This window comes from Pleurodeles waltl, chromosome 1_1 (genome assembly GCF_031143425.1).
Source record: "Pleurodeles waltl isolate 20211129_DDA chromosome 1_1, aPleWal1.hap1.20221129, whole genome shotgun sequence".
In the NCBI taxonomy this organism is placed as follows: Eukaryota; Metazoa; Chordata; class Amphibia; order Caudata; family Salamandridae; genus Pleurodeles; species Pleurodeles waltl.
This window is the reverse complement of record NC_090436.1, coordinates 299,306,365-299,325,246: the sequence shown is the minus strand read 5'-3', so window position 1 is coordinate 299,325,246 and position 18,882 is coordinate 299,306,365. Positions and strand designations below refer to the sequence as shown.

At 46.7% G+C, this 18,882-nt stretch overlaps 1 protein-coding gene across 1 annotated transcript; it reads left to right on the top strand.

Moving 5' to 3' along the window:
• Positions 1-672: 672 nt before the first annotated feature.
• CCNO (cyclin O) lies at positions 673-5,016 on the top strand. Its single transcript, XM_069222067.1, has 3 exons — positions 673-1,328; positions 3,021-3,206; positions 4,090-5,016. Exons 1-3 carry the CDS (start codon positions 918-920, stop codon positions 4,570-4,572), a joined length of 1,080 nt encoding a protein of 359 aa, XP_069078168.1. The 5' UTR covers positions 673-917; the 3' UTR covers positions 4,573-5,016.
• The last annotated feature ends 13,866 nt before the right edge of the window (positions 5,017-18,882 follow it).

Here is an 18,882-nt window from a genome sequence, read left to right as displayed (position 1 = left end):
TTGGCAGTTGAAGCCACTTAATATACTGAGTGAACGCTGCTGTCTGCGCTTCTATGTGATTTACCTTGAAGACTCCTGTCCTTGATGAGATAAGCTATAATGGCTTTTAAATAAGTGGAAATATGGGAATCCGTAAATGCAATGTATCCTAATTAAAATTAAGTTAGAATGTGTTACTTAAGTGGGGGCAGGCGGGTGTAGAGAATACTCACACTTTAAATTTCGCGTGTATAATGGTTGCTAAATATAGTAGTACTCTCCAAAGCAAACAATATACATATCTTAAATAAAGTGTGGTATTCCTGCTGGAGCGATGGCGTGCTGAATAAAGGGGAGTTGCTGCGGCGCAATCTGCTTAATAAGAATTATCATTTGAGTTCTTGAGAAGTTTGGCCGTTGTTATTTCTCTATATTCCTGGCCTATTATCCTTAGCTTTGGGGGCTGGCACTCAGTCAGGTAGCTAAATCCATCAATTTCCGGTGTGTGCTTTCTGTGCCTGTGCGCGGGGTTTGCTAGTACTGCCGCCAGAGCCTGCTCCCTGGGGGGTGGAGGCACTCTCTGAAAGGCTTTTCCGGTACCCCCAGGCACTGGTTACCAAGGCAACGTCGACACGCTTGCTGGGGAGGCGGGAGCTGCCCGGCATGCTGCCACTGCCAGCGCTACTGAGCGGCACATTAGCCGGGAAAGCTTCTCGTGACGTCACAATACAGGGGGTTCTGCAAGCAGCCAGTCAGAGACGAGCTGGACTGTAAATAAACTCCGGCGCCAGGCCAGGGAGCATCAGTCACAGCTGCAGCATCAGCGGCGACTCTTTACGCTGTCCGCATAGAGTGCTTCGAGGCAGCGCAGCACTACTAGCAGACATAGGATCAGCACATCAACGGACGCACGGACAGCCCGCCCTTGCAGAGCAGCTATGGTGACCTGCAGCGCCCTGGTCCGCCCCTCGGTCGAGGAGGCTCAGGGCAGCCCCAGCAAGAGGCTCAAGGGTCTAGCGGCTCCTGAGGAGGTAACCCCGGAGGATAGGTCACAGAGTCTGGCCAGCTGTCTGCAAAGACCCCCGCTCAGGAGGGAGCGGTACCCCAGGCTACGGAAGCAAAGGATCCCGAGGGGCCCACACCCGCTATTCGAGACGCCACCAAGCAGCGAGCCGTCTTCAGATGAGGAGAGCCCCGTTGACGGCAGCAGCTGCACCGAGCTTGCAGTGATCGCCCCCCTGCGCCTGGACCTCCGTAACTTCAGGGACTACGGAGATGACTGCTACCTATACCGTAGAGGCATCGAGAGAGACTTCCTGACCGCCGGCTGCCTGTCCCGGCAGCCTCAGGTGAGTCAAATGGCACCTCACTATAGTGCTGCGATACGCTACTGGGCAAACAATATACGCCGCGACCGAGAGACTGTACGGGTCATCACACTGTTGGGCTGCGACCCAAGAGCAGGCAGAGAGGGCCAATCTACATCTGATACATCATAATCACACCCTTTAGCATCCTTGCCCGAGAAACTGCCGCACAGTTGTCTCCATGGAGACTGCTACACAATACAACTGCGTCCTGGAGTAGCCTCACCACACGTGCTTTAACTTCACCCAGTTGGTTTGCTCTGCTTCCCATTTACGGGAGTAAAGCGATTCGGCTATACCCTTTAACCCTTACACGAGGGTTATTTGTGCCCTTCTGCATTTATACAACGCACTGTGACTATTACAGGCAGCCTTTTTACGATGGAGACAGATTCTGTTCCTGCAGTATAAGCAGATGCTATATTCGGTCTCTACGCTAGCATCAAATTAAAGCCAGGTACACTCCTGGAGTCACCGTACAGATGGTTGCTCTTTACACAAGCGCTTGCTGCTCGTGTAAAGAAGGACCTTCTGCGCTGACTTCAAATGCCGTACCTGTGTCCTCTTTACCCTGACTCCAAATTCCATACTTGTCTCCTTCTTTACACTAACTCCAGATGCAGTACTTGTCCCCTTTTTACACGAACACAAGGTGCTACATATGGTCCCTCTGTATATCGGCTGGACTTGTTATACTTGGCCTTTCTTTAGACTTACTTCAAATTCCATACATGCCCCCCCTTTTGTTTTATTTTTTATTTTTTTAATACACTAACTCCAGATGCAGTAACTGCCCCCTCCTTCCTCACACTCACTCCAGATGCAGTACTCGTCCCCTCTTGCACTGACTCCACGCAGTACTTGTTCCCTTTTTAGAACAACACAAGATGCTATATATGGTTCCTCTTAACCCTGTCTCGTGCCGCTATACCTGGCCTCTCTTTAGACTGGCTCCAATGAACAGATTTGCTTATATTTTATTTCAGGTTTGCATTACAAAATGTTTATTTGGTATTTACTTTCCAGTTTCCAGTATTCATATAACACATGGCTACCCTAACGGGCCTCCCAGGGCTACTAGGACCCTCGCCCTGAATCATGTCTACAAGTCACTAAACGTGTTTTGCACTGGAAAGTTGCTTTGTGTTACTTTGCATAAAGGTGGTACCTGGGCGTTCCTATGGTTTTGGTTTAAAGCCCTATCTACTAACAATAGCTTAAACCCAACATTTTTGAGAGAGCATTAAAAAAGGAGACATATTTTGTTTTCTAAACTTTTCTGACTTCATATGTGTGTTGTCCACTCTTTATACTAACAGCTGATGCTGTGCCTAGCCCCTATTTACATTAACAGCTATTGCTGTACTTGGCCCTTGTTTGCACCAACAGCTGATGCTGTACCTGGCCCCTCTTAACAATAACATCTGACGCTGTACCTGGCCCTTGTTTGCACCAAGTTCCATACCTGGCTCTTTACGCTGACTCGAGGTGCTACAGTTGGATCACTCCTTCTGTGGTATTCTCCTTTTATAGAATACTGTGTTAAAGACATGCTTCACGGTAACCTCTTAGGTAACACTTGATAATAAATTAGGTAATTTATACCAAAGATTGACATTTCAAACTGTGTGATTGTATCATGCGCTTATTGCTTTCTCTGTATTCTAATGACAGGTGAAGCCAGAGTCTCGCTGCAAGCTCATCAGTTGGCTCATCCCGGTGCACAAGCACTTTAACTTGGGCTTCGAGTCGCTATGTCTGGCCATCAACATCCTAGATCGCTTTCTCTTCTGCACCCCAGTAGCCTCTGACTGCTTCCAGCTGGTGGGGGTAACATCGCTGCTCATTGCATGTAAACAGGTAAGAACAAGGGTACAGTTGGCCTCTGCAGCGCACCGAGATATCTTAAAACCTTATCACGTGCCGTAAAGCATTTATCTAACCAATTCCAAGACCCAATTCCCCGGACCACAGGTTGTGAACCCCTGGGCTAGAAAGTCTCAAATGATGTTCACATTGCTGTTGGTGTGCAGGTGTACACTGCACAGGTACTAGGGTGGTACTCCTGCCCAGAATCTCATAACACAGAAATGTGTTAGTCTTGCTGCTATGTATGAGGGCAGTTTGTACCTCAAGATGCCCTGACTCAGTTCTAGGCTAATATGGCATTCTCCAGTGGTTGTATATGGCATTTTAGATTACAATATAGATTTAAGAAGGGTAAAAATGTCATGGCTAGTATGTATGTCTATGTAAAATGCAGTTATACTATCACTTCCACCTTGTATTAGCCAACCGGTAAACCTATCTCAATGTGAGTACTCAGTCTTAAACTCCCACCCTAACCATAACACCATCCCTTACTCTAACCCCTTTATCCAAGCTCTACATTTTCCCTAATCCAATCCTAAACCTTACTTCAACCATAATCCGTACATCCCAGTTTGCCGCATCTCCCATGCCCATAACCACCCATCATCCCTTGAATATAACCCTAAATTGACTTTTTTGTTTCGCTTCTACCTTTTTTCATTTTTGTTACGTTACCTTTTTAATTATTTTGTTTTGTTGCAACATTATCACACCCTGTGTTCTCTAAATATAGTAGCTTCATCGTAGTTAATGGGAATGTGTTTATACTACAACGGTTTCGTTGAACGGGCCCTTCTAATTGGGTCTAAGGAGCGGTTCTTATGGTATTCTCTGAACAGTCGAAGCTAAACTTTTTAATTGCTCCCCTCAGATTGAAGTGCGCCCTCCTCGGGTGAAGCAGCTGCTGGCCCTCTGCTGTGGCGCCTTCTCGCACGAGCAGCTGTGCAATCTGGAGTGCATCATCCTCCTCAAACTGAACTTCCGCCTGGATTCTCCCACCTTACACTACTTCTTGGAACACTATACCCACATGCGACTTGCACACAGCGAGTCTTGCAAGAAGGACAACGTCGAGGCACTTAACGCCAGATCCTTTGCTACTGGAGTGGCAGAACTAAGCCTGGCCGATTACGCCTTCAATGCTTACCCTCCATCCCTGCTTGCCATTTGCTGCCTGGGCCTGGGGGACAAAATGCTTCACAACGAGAGGCCACTAGACCTGCACATCAGTGGCTATTCCGATCTTTTAATCCAGGACTGCTCAGAGAAGCTGCAGCTGCTAGTATCTCTCAATGTGGACTCCTTACCTCGTTTGCTACCAGCAGGACTTTCTGAAAAATGCCGGACAATTTAGCTGTAGCTGAAGGGACAGATGGACTGGAATTCAGATTACTGAAATTTTAAGAATGCAGATATTCTTTTTTGCCAGTGTTCTAATGTGTTTAATGTTTTTTTGTTTTTTTTGTTTTTGTATGAGCTGCAAGCCTACCAGATGGATACGAACATCTGAAACAGTATTTGCATAAATCCTCTTGACTTGAATAGTGACATTAATACGATGTATTTTTATTTATTTACAAAGCACTGCGTTGTGTATGGTATCCAGAGTAAGACAAGTACATTATTTATGTGAACTTTTTCTACAATGTTAGAAATGCAATTGTGTTTTGCAAAATGTTTTGCACACCAACACAAATGTGTTTTAAAATAACCTTTGGAATTTTTACATTTTGTAGCATTTCAATAATGTTTGTTTACATTTAAACACGGCGGTTCTTGGATGAACCCTGAAACTTGGAAAAATAAAACACACTTAAAATAAGACTATTTATTGCTTGCATTTTAGGTTATATTTTATTAGTTCATCTGATATTAAACAAAGGAAGAAAATATTCAAATAATGTGCTCACTATAAATAACATTGCCACAGCAGCACAAAACCACTGACCGTCATAGATGTGGCTGTTGGGACCCTGGTTTTGCAGTGCATCGTAAGCCCTGGCTGAGTAGGTTGAACTGCCACTATATCTGAATAGGGAGACTTGCATAGCAAGGAGGTCAGAATGGATATGTGTCCTGCAAGGTAGCCTAACCAATACACATGCACTGCTGTGTCTGACAGTGTCACACTTGTTTTGCAGCTGGGAAGGGAAGACAAAGAAGATCCCTTTCGGGTATAAAATCCTACAAGCGATGTGGTCCTGGGTGAAGGAGTAGCATGTGGCAGGAGGGAGTCAAACAAAATTGTATTAGCATGCCACACATGTCGCAGTTAGAGGATGTGAAATGGGGATCTGTCAACATACACAGAAAAATAGTCTACTTGTACAATGATGTGGATGTCTCCAATTATGTTGCAGTCCTGGGTAGGTAGATGTTACCACTTGCAGCACTGCTACCATGTGGGATACAGCTTAACCAATAGCCTTCAATAACAGCCAGTCATGTCAGTCCATTGGATATGGTCACACATAATGTTAGTGTTGTAGGCACATGAGAGTCTATTTATAATCTGGGTTCCATCACTTTGTGGCGTTAAATTGAGTCCCTTGGTCCAAATGAGGAGTGACAGAGGAAGCATGTGCAAGTGAGCAGGCCTGAGTCAAAGGATGTGTTATACTATGATACTATGCAGCCTACCTAATGTGACTTGGTCCATCCCCTCAGAGTTGGAACACAGTGCCCACTGTCCACAAATAATAAGCTAAATGTCTATGCAATGAACTCATGTGTATACACATTCCCGCGCAGTGTAGCAAGGTTGGTGTGTAGAGATGTTACAAAATCAACCCCTGGCCCCAAGAAAGCACAGTGTGCATGCGAGACAGCAAAATACGGCAGAGTGCCATAGTGTACAGTGTGAAATCCAGATGGCAGTATCACAACTAAGGGACATATATAGGGGTATATTTAAGAGCCCCTTGTGCCACATTAGCTTCATTTCTTTTTTTTACGCTAATTGTGGCCCAATGAGGCTAAAATCCAACGCCATATTTACAGAGTGGCGCAATGCATGCATTGCCACACTTTGCTGTACATTATGCCTGCGCCAGGCATAATGTATGCAAAGAGGGCTTTCCACTGTTGGGGGGGGGGGAGCCGAAAAAATGGCGCAAAGAAATCTAACCGATTTCTTAGCATCATTTATTTCGGCACTGGTAATGCTGTAGGAGGCTGCCTGGTTTGTAGTGGGTACCAAAGGTACCTACACCTTATACCAGGTCCAGTTATCCCTTATTAGTGAAATGTTGTCAGTGTCTGGAAGCCAGGCTGTCTAGAGGTAGCTGTAGGCAGAGCAGCCAAGGCTTATCTAGGAGACATGCTAAGCTCTCGCAATGCCACTGTAGTCAAACAGTACTCGTACACATGAAAGAAAATACTCAGTGTTACAAAAATAAAGGTACTTTGGCCCATATTTATACTTTTTGACGAAAATCAGCGCCAGGGCAGATTTGCGTCAAAAAGTTTACCTCCGGCTAACGCCATTCCAACGCGCCAGCTGGGCGCCTTATTTATGGAATGACGTTAGCCGGCGGTGCGGCCTGGTTAGCGTCAAAATAAATGACTCTAACCGGGCAGCGGAGGCGTAGGGAAGAACGGGGGTTGTGCGTCAAAGAATGGTGCAAGTCAGGTTGGAGTCAAAAATATTGACTCATACCTGACTAGCGTCATTTTTTTACTCACAACCCCCATGGAAATGACTCCTGTCTTAGCAAAGACAGGAGTCATGCCCCCCTGCCCAGTGGCCATGCCCAGTGGACATCTGTCCCCTGGGCATGGCCATTGGGAACAATGGCATGTAAGGGAGCCCAAGTTAGGCCAAAGGTGCAAATGGAGGCTCATGCAGCACGCCACAAAGGGATCCCACACCGCTGGAGAACCACTTAGGAAGCTGTGCGTCGCAGGATGGAGTGCTAGGGGCCTAAGCTGTACTGTGCACGAAGAACTTCTTGGAAGGTCACACACAAGCTTTGGCAACTGCAAATTACGCGGTGCACAGGGGTACAGTCTTGCGTGGGGAGGCAAGCTTTTAATCTTCAACAAAGTTGGACAGCTTGACCTTGGGACTGTCGGGGTCACTTTAGTCCACCACTCGTGTTGTGGGATCCAAGCTTGTCGTCTGGAGAGGGGACCCACACCACCGGTCGTTGCTGCAGAGAGGTGCCTGCTGAAGCAGGAAAGTGACTCTGTCACTCCACAGGAGATTCCTGCAGTTCTTCTGGTGCAGGCTGAAGACAGGCAGTCCTCTGAGGATGCACGACCTAGAAATAGTTGCAGTTGCTGGCAGGAGCTGAAGATACAGTGTTGCAGAAGTCATCTTTGCTTCTTTGTTGCAGTTTATAGAGTTTCTGGAGAGTCTAGATGCAGTTCCGTTGGTATGCGATGAAGTAAAGGAGGCAGAGGATTCCTGCTGGAGTCTTGCAATCCGAATCTGAGGAAGCACCCAGGAGAGAGACCATAAATAGCCCTGAAAGGGGGTTTAGTCAGCAACATAGGTAAGCACCTATCAATGGAGGGATCTGACGTCACCCACCGGCACTGGCCACTCAGATGCTCCCAGAGTGCCCCACCACCTTGGAATCCAAGATGGCAAAACCCAGGGACACTCTGGAGGAGCTCTGGGACCCTGGGGTAGTAATGGACAGGGGTGTGGTCACTTCCCTTTCCTTTGTCCAGTTTCGTGCCAGAGCAGGCTACCCCTCCCAGGTAGTGGGAACTTCAGAGAGCTGGTTTGGCAGTACTGGGGGCCCATGGTGGAGCCCCCAGGGAGCATGGGATTGGTCCGCCAATACCAGATTTGGATTGGGGGGTCAATTACATGATTTTAGACACCTCACATGGCCCTATTCGGAGTTACCATTGCACAGCTACATACATGTATTGACATATATGTAGTGCACACTTATAATGGTGTCTCCGCACTCACAAAGTCCGGGGAATTGGCCCTGGAGATGTGGGTGGGGACACCTTTGCTAGTAGAACGGTGCCCTCACACACAGTACCTTTGTACCTAGCCTTCTGTAAATGAAGGTTAGACATATAGGTGACTCTTAAGTTACTTAGTGCAGTGGAAAATGGCTGTGAAATAGTGTGTGCACTTTTTCACTCTGGCTGCAGTGGCAGTCCTGATGAAAGGTTTGTATGGGCTCCTTATAGGTGGAAAAAGAAATGCTGCAGCCCATAAGTATCTTGTGGAACGCCAATGCCCTGGGTACCTAGGCACCATATACTAGGGACTTATAAGGGGGTCCAGTGTGCCAATCAGAGCTGGAATATGGAGTAACTAAACTGTAGTGACAAATTTGGTAAGTAGAGAGAGCATAAGCACTGGAGTTCTGGTTAGCAGAACTTCAATGACACAGTCAAGCATACTGACAACACATATAGGCCACAAACTATGAGCAATAGGGTCCTGGCTAGCAGGTACCTCCACTCTGGAGGGAGTTCTATGGTGATTTTCAAAGCCTGGATGTCCTCTGTTTTTTTTTTTTTAGAGTTTTCCATTTGTCCAGAAGCTCCTCAGAGGCGTTTGGTGGGTTCTGGGTGCAGTTGGCAGGGTTTAGCGCCTTTTCTTTGTTGCAGCAGGTCCACAGTTCTCGCACCAGTGGATCTTCTTGGTGGTCGTCTTCTTTTGTATGTCAAATCTGATTTTCTAGGTGTGCCCAATAAATACTGAATTTAGTTTGTGTTTTAAGGGGAACCTGATAGTGACTATGGGTCACCTACCATTGGGTGGCTACACCCACTACAGTGACCACTTCCTGTGGGAAGGGTCACTTCCCTATCCCTGATTGGCTATTTTCCGTCCACCCAAAATGGAGGAAATAGAAATGGAGTGGCCACCTTTCAGGCCATTCCATTTCATTTTCCTCCATCTTGGATGGTGCTTGCGAGATGGGGCCACTCCTCCTACTCTCTGTTTGAGTTTCCTGCCGTTGCTCCTGCCAAAAGTGGGGGACTGCAGGGGGGTTATATCTGCTGCTAGCAGCAGGCCTGGGTTCGAGTTTCAAAGGCAGCTAGCCTGAGGGAAGGGGTGTTGGCACCTTTAACAAGGAAGGGCTTTGTTATATAAACCAGATAGATGGATCTCTCCCCCAAGGTTTATAGATTGGGTGTCTGGAGGTGGCAGGCTGTAGAGAACCAGTCAGCAACATGCCAGGGTAGTTAGTGTTTGCAGGGGGCACCTCTAAGGTGTCCCCTGGGTACATTTAGGGATAAATCCAGTACTGGTACCAGTTTGAATTTATCATTCTGTGTTGTATGATACCAAACAACCCAGGGTTCAGAGTGGCCATCATATAGCTGGAAAACCCGTATTGACCAGTGTCCAGCACATGTATTAAAATGGCTGCTCTGTTCACTCACTATGTCCCAGGTTTGGTAAGGACACAGCGGGGCATATTGCTCATGCAGCTACCCCCTCACATATGATATGGTGCACCCTCTCTTAGGGCTGGAAGGCCTGCCAGTGGGGTGTCTTACCCATAGTATATGCAGTGTAGAGTGGACAGGGCACACAGGCAGTGTGCCATGTCGACTTTGTGTTTTAGGTTTGCACCAGGACACCCAGCCTGCAATGGCAGTGCTGGGGGCATCTGGATGCATGGCCCTAGAGGGTGGCACAATCAGTGCTTCTGCCCTCAGGGGCCTACCCATAATACCCCATGCCCTGGGTACCTTTTGCTAAGGACGTCGGCCCATATTTATACTTTTTGATGCACAACTGCGCCAACGCAGTTGTGCGTCAAATTTTTTACCGCCGGCTAACGCCATTCCAACGCACCATGTGGGCGCCTTATTAATGGAATGACGTTAGCGGACTGGTGTGCGTAAAAACAAATGACTCACACCAGGCAGCGCCGGCATATGGGACAATGGGGGTTGTGCATCAAAAAACGGTGCAAGTCAGGTCTGAGGCAAAATTCAGGCCTCAAACTGGATTTGCGCCATTTTTTTTGATGCCCAACCTCCATTGACATGACTCCTGTCTTAGCAAAGACAGGAGTCATGCCCCCTTGCCCAATGGCCATGCCCAGGGGACGTATGTCCCCTGGGCATGGTCATTGGGCATAGTGGCATGTAGGGGGGCCCAAATCAGGCCCCCTATGCCACAAAAAAAATCGGATAAAAATACTTACCCGAACTTACCTTTCCTTCCCTGGGATGGGTCCCTCCATCCTTGGGGATCCTCCTGGGGTGGGCAAGGGTGGCAGGGGGTGTCCCTGGGGGCAGGAGAGGGCACCTCTGGGCTCCTTCCGAGCCCACAGGTCCCTTAACGCCTGCCCTGACCCAGGCGTTAAAAAATGGCGCCCATCAGGCTGCGTGCCGTTTTTTAAGGCCCACCCCCTCCTGTGCGTCAAAATGACGCCAGAGTATAAATAAGGGGCACAGGCCTTAAAGTCATTTTTTGGAAGGGAACGCCCACCTTGCATATAATTAACGCAAGGCTGGTTCCCCCTTCCAAAAAACAACGCACATGGTGGAATTTTGACGCCCGCAGGGTCGGACGTCAAAGTATAAATATGGGGCAGGGTTTGCGCCGATTGTGTGTAAATAATTTTGACGCACATTCGGCGCAAACAGAGTATAAATATGCCCCTTATAGTGGTAGCTAAAGGTGTTTCCAATTGTGCCAATGCAGCCCAACAGTTTTGGGGTAAAAGCTCGGGCCCAGGGAACCTGGTTAGCAGGTGCCCTGGGCACTACAATTTCTAGACTACATCATACATCAGGCAAAACGGGGGGGGGCTAACCATGTCGAAAAGAGGCCTTTTCTCACACCGTGACTGCCAAGATCCTCTTTGTTAACCACCATTATTGTAGTAGGAGTGCAGAAGCCCTTGTATTGGACAGAGTAGGTTACGGTTACCACCCATCATGTAGAGGAAGCACAGACACGCAGAAATCTTTCTGTGGGAGATGTTGTTGGTAATCTTGGCAGATGCTGCAATTCACTGTGTTACTTAGCCCTCATTGTTTCTACATTTTGTTTCATGACCTGATTGATGCAATATGACGTGCTTGCCATGGTGGGGTGACAACCAAGTTTTCAGGATCTGTCTGTTACACAGTGGGAGGGTTTGAAATGTGCTATGTCATATGCCCTATGGAAATGTTATCCTTATTTTGCATTCAGGAAGAGGGTGGTCTGACAAGTGTCTGTTTGGTGCAATATTACTGATTTATGTCATTTTTTGGTCTAATGTTTTATGCAATACAGTTTATTTTTACATAACGTACTGTGGAGTTTTTATTTGTGGTGTACTTATTGTGTTACTGGGTTGTGTCTGTTGTGCAGACACTTTACACATTGCCCATGGAATTGTCACATAGGTTCTCATTATCCTAATGAGGCTACTGGATTTGGGTGGCAGAATCAACTGAATTGTGGGGTATTGAGTACAATTCCACACCATGTGACACCTGTCGGCCTAATCCGGGTTTTCCGGCTAACTAGCAGGCCCCATCTCTGCCCAAGAGCAGGGATGATTGTGGCAACTGGGTGCATGAGAGGAAAGACTCCTCAGGGGACTCGTTGTCAATCAGATCTCATCCCTTTCTCTCAGTTACATTGGTCCCACACAGGCAAAGACAAACAGAGGTAGAGTATAGTTCAATAAGGGTTTATTGAAGTAACTGTTTCTTAGATAAAATGGCATGCATTGCAATAACTAGGATGATAAAACACACTAAAAACAAAATGATGACAAGGTGTGTGAAACACAGAAACAGTCCCACCATACTGTCACTAGAGGGCAGATTTATGGAAAGTGGCACTGCATTGAGTGCAGTGGCACTTTCTCTGCACCCCTTAGCTCCCCCCTACTGCCACCATGTGTGTGCCGTATTTAACATACGGCGCACCATGGCACAAGGTAGGGGGCAATAGCCTCATCCAATGTGAAACTATTGATGTACTCTGCAGGAGTAGTGCCAAAATGTTGGCGCTACTCCTAAAGAGTACATAGGATCCCATTCTAAACAATGGAAGCCCCTTTTTAATGTCTGCTCTGAGCAGGAGTTGAAAGTGCCATCAAAAATGGCGCAAGGAAATCTCATAGATTTGCTTGCGCCATTTTATGGCCCCCTTTGCATACACTATGCCTGGGGCAGCATAATGTAGAGCAAAGGGTTACAGAGTGGCGCAATGCATGCATTACGCCACCCTGTAAATATGGCGCAAGGATTTCGGCCTCATTGGGCAGTATTTACATAAAATATAATGAAGCTAATGTGTCGCAAGGTGGCGCTAGGGGCTCATAAATATGCCCTTTGGAGTGATATATATTTATTCCTACCTAAGCTATGTTAAGAGTACAGCATGACAAGCCCTAGTCTGCCCTTCAAGTTTCCTCCCGGGAAGGCATCATCCCTCATGCCTGAGCAAGGAAGCCTGTTGTCTAAAAAGATACCATCCCCATGTAGGCCAGGGATTCAGCCTACATGGGCTAAGCAAGCAGCTGTAGAAAAGACATTCAGCAATCAGCATGCAGTCATTATTTTTGCTGGAATCTCCCTTTAACATGTATGGAACAACGTTTTTATAACAAAACAGTTGGGTGCATATTTATACTCTGTTTGCACCAAATTAGCGTAATTTGTTTTTACCATAATTCGGTGCAAAACAAACTCCATATTTATACTTTGGTGCTAGACCCGTATAGCGTGAAATTTATGGAGTTAAGGTCATTTTTTGGAAGTGGAAACCTACCTTGCTTTAATGAGATGCAAGGTAGGCGTTCCCGTGCAAAAGATGACCCTATGGCCTTAACGTCATAGTTATAGTCCTGTGCAAACATGGTGCATGGGAGGGAGGAGGGGTTAAAAAATGGTGCAAAGCTTGTTTTGCCTCATTTTGTAACGCCTGGGTCAGGGCCGGTGTTAGTGGACCGGTGGGCATATTTCCATGGTGGAACACCATGAAATAAGCCCACAGGTGCCCTCCCCAGGCCTCAGGGACACCCCCACCCACACCAGAAGGACAGCGGAGGATGGGTGACCCCATCCCAGGTAAGTACAGGTAAGTATTTTATTTTTTAAAGTATCATTGGGGGCCCTGAAACGCCCCCCCCCCCAACGTGGCGCTGGGTGCATTGGCCATGCCCAGGGGACCCTGGTCCCCTGTGCTGGGCATTGGGGTGGTGGACATAACTCCTGTCTTTTCCAATGTGGTATGGATGGTTTTGCGACAGAAAATAACTCTAGGCAGGTTAGAGTCATTTTTTTTTTACTCTACCCTGCCTAACGTCATTTTTTGGTGCAAAAACCCATTCTTCCATACTGACAGCCCAACCCGACTAAAGTCATTTTTTTTGCCGCTAGCCTACCCTTTGCACCGGCTTGCACCATTCCATAAATATGGTGCCCGCCTGTTGCACAGAAATGGTGCAAGCCGGTGCTGAACCTTTTGGTGCAAAACTGAGTTGGTGCAGTTTTGCACCAAAAATTATAAACCAGGGCCTAGATATTCTAAGAAAAGTTCCCCACGTAAGAATATGTATGTTTCTGCAAATGTTGGGGACACAGCGTACCACTTTTTCCGGCAACCCTATCTGACTGTAGCCATGAGGAAAGCACAGAGTGCAATGCTAAGAACGTGATGCTTTCCTAGGCGAAGGAACAAATAGAAACAACGCCCCAAATGTGGCTAATGCTAGAAAAATACAGTGATGCTGAATAAAATGTAACTGGGATAAAGTGCACAACGGGAGGCCTAGTTTGCTAAAATAACATGTTTAAATATGGCTAAAATAGCTATACAACACTCTCCCCTTGCTGGTTCAAAGGTAGTTCAGAAGCCTAATACGAATAAAAGCTGCTAAGATCTATTTATAAAAACATATAAACATGAATGTCAATAATGACAAGTTAGAAGACACTTAAGCATGGGTTGAAAGGGGGCAATTTAAAACATCAGTAGTGGCGCCAATAAAACCGAATTCAAAAGTAACTGTAATTTTTTTAAATCGTTAATTATATCTGATACAATTGAAGCCAGGAAATATGATACTTCGGCAGGTGGTAAAATATCCAAATCGTTGTCATGGAAAACCATAGAGCACTTGTGTTCCAAATCCTGAGCTCCAGCTGAGGCAGAAGCATTCCATGTTGTGGCCAATGTTGAGTTAAGAGCTGCATTATCCACAAAGGGCAATTCATAGACAGCTTCCCATAGCAAACTGATCCTCAAGGCGCATGTCTGGTAAGGAGCCCTCAGTGAGAACATCAACAGGTTAACACACCAACAGATCAGTGGTTCAATGAAAATAAGCGCCGCTTAGAAAGACAGACTTTCAGTGCACATTCGAAAATGCACCGAAGGCATCGAACACAGGCTGCACACAATCCAAAACCGGTTCGAATGACAGAGACCAATTGCATTCCAGTTGTTCCAGGGGTGGTGCTCCAAAATACTGCATCATGCGTTCACGACACAGTTGCGCTGGTGGAAGCGCTTTCAGTCCTCCTTGTTGTGAAGTGACAGCCATTGAGCAAAAAATTAGCAATAGCAAGATGCCACCTATTATAGCCAAAGCAATCAGAAACCCCCAGAAAACACTCGGAAATACTGAGCGTATGGCTGAAGGTGTTAAGCCAAATATAGAGAAGGTGTGAATGAAACCAGAAACAACAGTCTTAAAGAAATGCACGATTCCAGTCGTACTGGACGCGTTAAATACTCGTCCCACGAGTTCACCAAAGTGTCTCGAAAAATTTGTACTTAAAAGGGATTGTATCTCTGCAGATGACCTAGTAACTTGAAGCGCATAGGTCTCATGCGCAAATGTAAGCACCACATGTTTTTGAAACAATAAAGCCTTGAGTAGCTCAACTTGTCAAAATTCACATCCAAAATAGCAATGTAAGGATAAATCTCTGCTACTTCCCTCTGTTGGGTAGGAGGAAAAAGGACATTCCCGTAACAGGTGACAATTTGGGAGACCGAAATGACATAAGCTATTCCGGCTTGCATTCTAGAACAACTCTCACTGTTAAGGAGCACATTTGAGAGCACCTGGAACGCAGGTCTAATCGGGGGACAGAAACTCCCTTTAGATAGCAATCTAGGGGCATATTTATGAGCCCCTAGCGCCACCGGAGCATCACTTTTCATGATGCTCCAGTGGCGCTAAGCACTGCACCTTATTTACAAGGTGGTGTTAAGCCACTTTTTGTGGTTTAACCCCACCTTATAAATACAGCCCCATCACACGTAGCCCTTTGCATGGAAGGGGCATGCAATGGGTGTTGCTGTGGCGCCCATTGCATTTTGACACTGCCTCAGATTTATGAGTTTTCATAAATCTGAGGCAGCACCAAAATCTAACGCCACCCCAGGGGTGGCATTAGCAAGAAGCAACAAGGAGGAATACTTTTATTCCTCCTTTTTTTTTTTTTTTTTTCTGTGTGTGCTGCATTCTGCATCATGCATACAAAGAGCAAAATGCCAGACATTATTGGTTATGTGCGGGAAGGTGTTCCTCCCTGCACATAAACAATCATTTCAAAATGACACTTAGGCACTTCTGTGTGTGCTACATAGAAGTGCCAAATTACATTAGTGGTTGTTTATGTGCAGGAAGGGACCCCTGGTGCAAAGATGCCCGCGTTGGCGCTAGGCACCTCAATTTAGCGCCAGCAGAGGGGATAACACAGGGGTGAACCGTATTCAATTAAATATGTTGCATGCCTGCGTTGTGAAAATTACAGAGTGCTGCGCTGCCAATTTTGTTGCAGCGTCGCGCTCTGTCATTTTCGGTTAAATATGGACCCAAGTTCGCTTCCAAGGCATTACATTCCCCATGCAAAGACAGCTGCTTACAAACCATTGAATGGCTCATAAAAGTCTTGCATTCACTACCACTAAGAAAGACCTCTTTCATGCCATTGAAAGATTTGTACGAAAAGGAAAGGTCCCACATATCATGTATGTAACTTTCTCCGAGCTTTTCATATCTATCTACTAGAATGTGTTTCAAGCAGGATGTGAATTGAAGTGTTGAAATAGGCAGATTAATAACCCCGTGCATCAGCCGTTCAGCAGATGGTATTTCAGGCACAGTAAAAGGCAACTTTTTAAATTTCTCGCTGTTTAGCCTGTTGTAAGTTTCTTCCTTCTTAGCCATTATTTGTTGTTGTCATGTTAAATTAAATGTTGAAGATATGTCACTTACGTTAAAGTGTTGCCAGTTAACGAGACCTGCTTTCAGTGTTTGTAGTGTCCAACCTAACCGCATAATGGACCTTAACTGACTCTATCCATGGTATAAAGATGACATGTCACTCTGTGCTATGTCTATTGCAGAAGATATAATGGGGCATATTTATACTTTTTGGTACAAAACTGCACTAACATTTAGCACCGGCTTGTGCCATTCCTGAGCACCAGCCAGGCACCGTATTTGCAGAATGGCGCAAGCCGGTCGAAAGGGTTGGCTAGCGTAAAAAGACTTTACTTTAGCTGGGTGGGGCTTGCGATATGGGAGAAGGGGGTTTTGCACTAAAAAATGACGTTAAGCTAGTTAGAGTCAAAAAAGATTACTCTAACCAGCCGATGCAAAACCATGCAAACCACATGACTCCTGTCTTAGAAAAGACAGGGGTCATGCCCATCACCCCAATGGCCAGCACAGGGGACCAGTGTCCCCAAGGCATGGCCATTGCATCCTTTGCCATGCAGGGGGCCCCAAGTTGGGCTCCCGATGGCATTTTAATAATAAAAAAAAATACTTACCTATACTTACCTGGGATGGGGTCCCCTATCCTCCAGTGTCTCTCTGGTGTGGGTGGGGGTGTTCCTGGGGCTTCGGAAGGACACCTGTGGACCCATTCCATGGTGTTTAACCATGGAAATGGGTCCACAAGCCCCTTAATGCCTGGTCTGACACAGGCATAAAATAATGGTGCAAAGCAAGCTTTGCACCATTATTTACACCCTCCTCCCACCCGCGGGTCATTTTAGCATTGGGGACAAATATGGGGCTATGGGGTTAGCACCATTTTTTAGATGGGAATTGTGGGAAAGTACCTTCTTGCCTGGCATGTTACCCCCATTTTTACTTGTGTGTCAGTTTGTTTTTGCCTGTCTCACTGGGATCCTGCTAGCCAGGACCCCAGTGCTCATAGTTGTGGCCTGAATGTGTGTTCCCTGTGTGGTGCCTAACTGTGTCACTGGGGCTCTGCTAATCAGAACCTCAGTGCTTATGCTCTCTCTGCCTTTAAAATTGTCACTGCAGGCTAGTGACCATTTTTACCAATTCTAATTGGCACACTAGAACACCCTTATAATTCCCTAGTATATGGTACCTAGGTACCCAGGGTATTGGGGTTCCAGGAGATCCCTATGGGTTGCAGCATTTCTTTTGCCACACAGAGGGAGCTCAGACAATTCTCACACAGGACTGCCATGGCAGCCTGAGTGAAATAACATCCACGTTATTTGACAGCCATTTTACACTGCACTTAAGTAACTTATAAGTCACCTATATGTCTAACCCTCACTTAGTGAAGGTTAGGTGAAAAGTTACTAAGTGTGAGGGCACCCTTACTTTAGTGGCTGGAGAAGTGGACACCAAATTCCCGGCAGCTGCCATCTGTGGAACGACATATGGCATTACTGCAGCAAGGAGGAGCTGCTGATTATTGAGTATGGCACCAATATCCCTGTGGTAGGCAGCCATGTCTGCCCCGAGGGAGGCCAGTTCCCGGTGCATGGAGTCCTGCTTGTTGTCATGAATGCAGCGGCAAGATTGGGAGGGCAGGTGGTGTGGCAACTCCCTCATGGCAGTGGTTAGGTCCCTCACACACTGTTGGACTCCATGCAGTAGGGATTGTGTGACTTTTCTTGGCTACTGTCTGTTCTGCGGACGTTATCGTGCACATGCGCATCCCCTCAAGGCTGGCTGCCATAGTTTGCATCCCCACCCGCACCTTTTTGGCCAGCTCCCACTGTACTCCCACTACTGTCCGTGCAAAGGTGGTCCCTGTGTCATCAGAGTCCTCAGCTGTGTTTGAGCTGACAGGTCATACTATTGGGATGGTGGGTGGGTCCTCTGGGATGGCTGCTACATGTATGCTCCTCCTTGCGAATGGAGGTGGTGTCTGGTGGGTTCCCAGAGCATCTTGGAGGGTTTCCTGGCTGATGGTTGTTAGCTGGTCATCCAGGTCATCAAGGTAGTCCAGGACAAGCAGATCCACAGGAGAGCCATCGTCCTCTGCAATGAGATATTGTACAATTAGTGTGTCTGTGTTGTGCCAGTTGCAATGTGATGTCACTGACTTCCTATTGTGGTACATTGTCATCTTGGTGCACATGCATTGATCCTGTCATTAATGTTTGCAGACTCTCAGCTCTATGCCACACCTGCATGTCACATGTAGTGAAGGGCAGTTTGGGCAATTGTCTGTGTCACATCCTCTAGGTGTGGGTTCTGTCCAAATTGTGACTTGACACCTTCTTGTCCTTATCAACCCTCCACCTGCTTCCATTTGCATGGTGAGGCCTTGCAATGATTGTTGGTGTGCTGATGTCACAGCACCACACATGACAATATGGCCCTGCCCCAGTCTATCATTTTTCACATACAACTATGCGGTGCTGAGACCTAGCACCACACCATGCATGGCATTTCCATGAGACAATGCACGTGTTACCATTGGTAGT

Coding starts and splice junctions, on each gene's coding strand:
- CCNO (XM_069222067.1), top strand. CDS start 918: ATGGTGACCTGCAGCGCCCTGGTCCGCCCCTCGGTCGAGGAGGCTCAG. Junction 1,329..3,020: donor GCCTGTCCCGGCAGCCTCAG/GTGAGTCAAATG, acceptor TTCTAATGACAG/GTGAAGCCAGAGTCTCGCTG. Junction 3,207..4,089: donor TGCTCATTGCATGTAAACAG/GTAAGAACAAGG, acceptor TGCTCCCCTCAG/ATTGAAGTGCGCCCTCCTCG.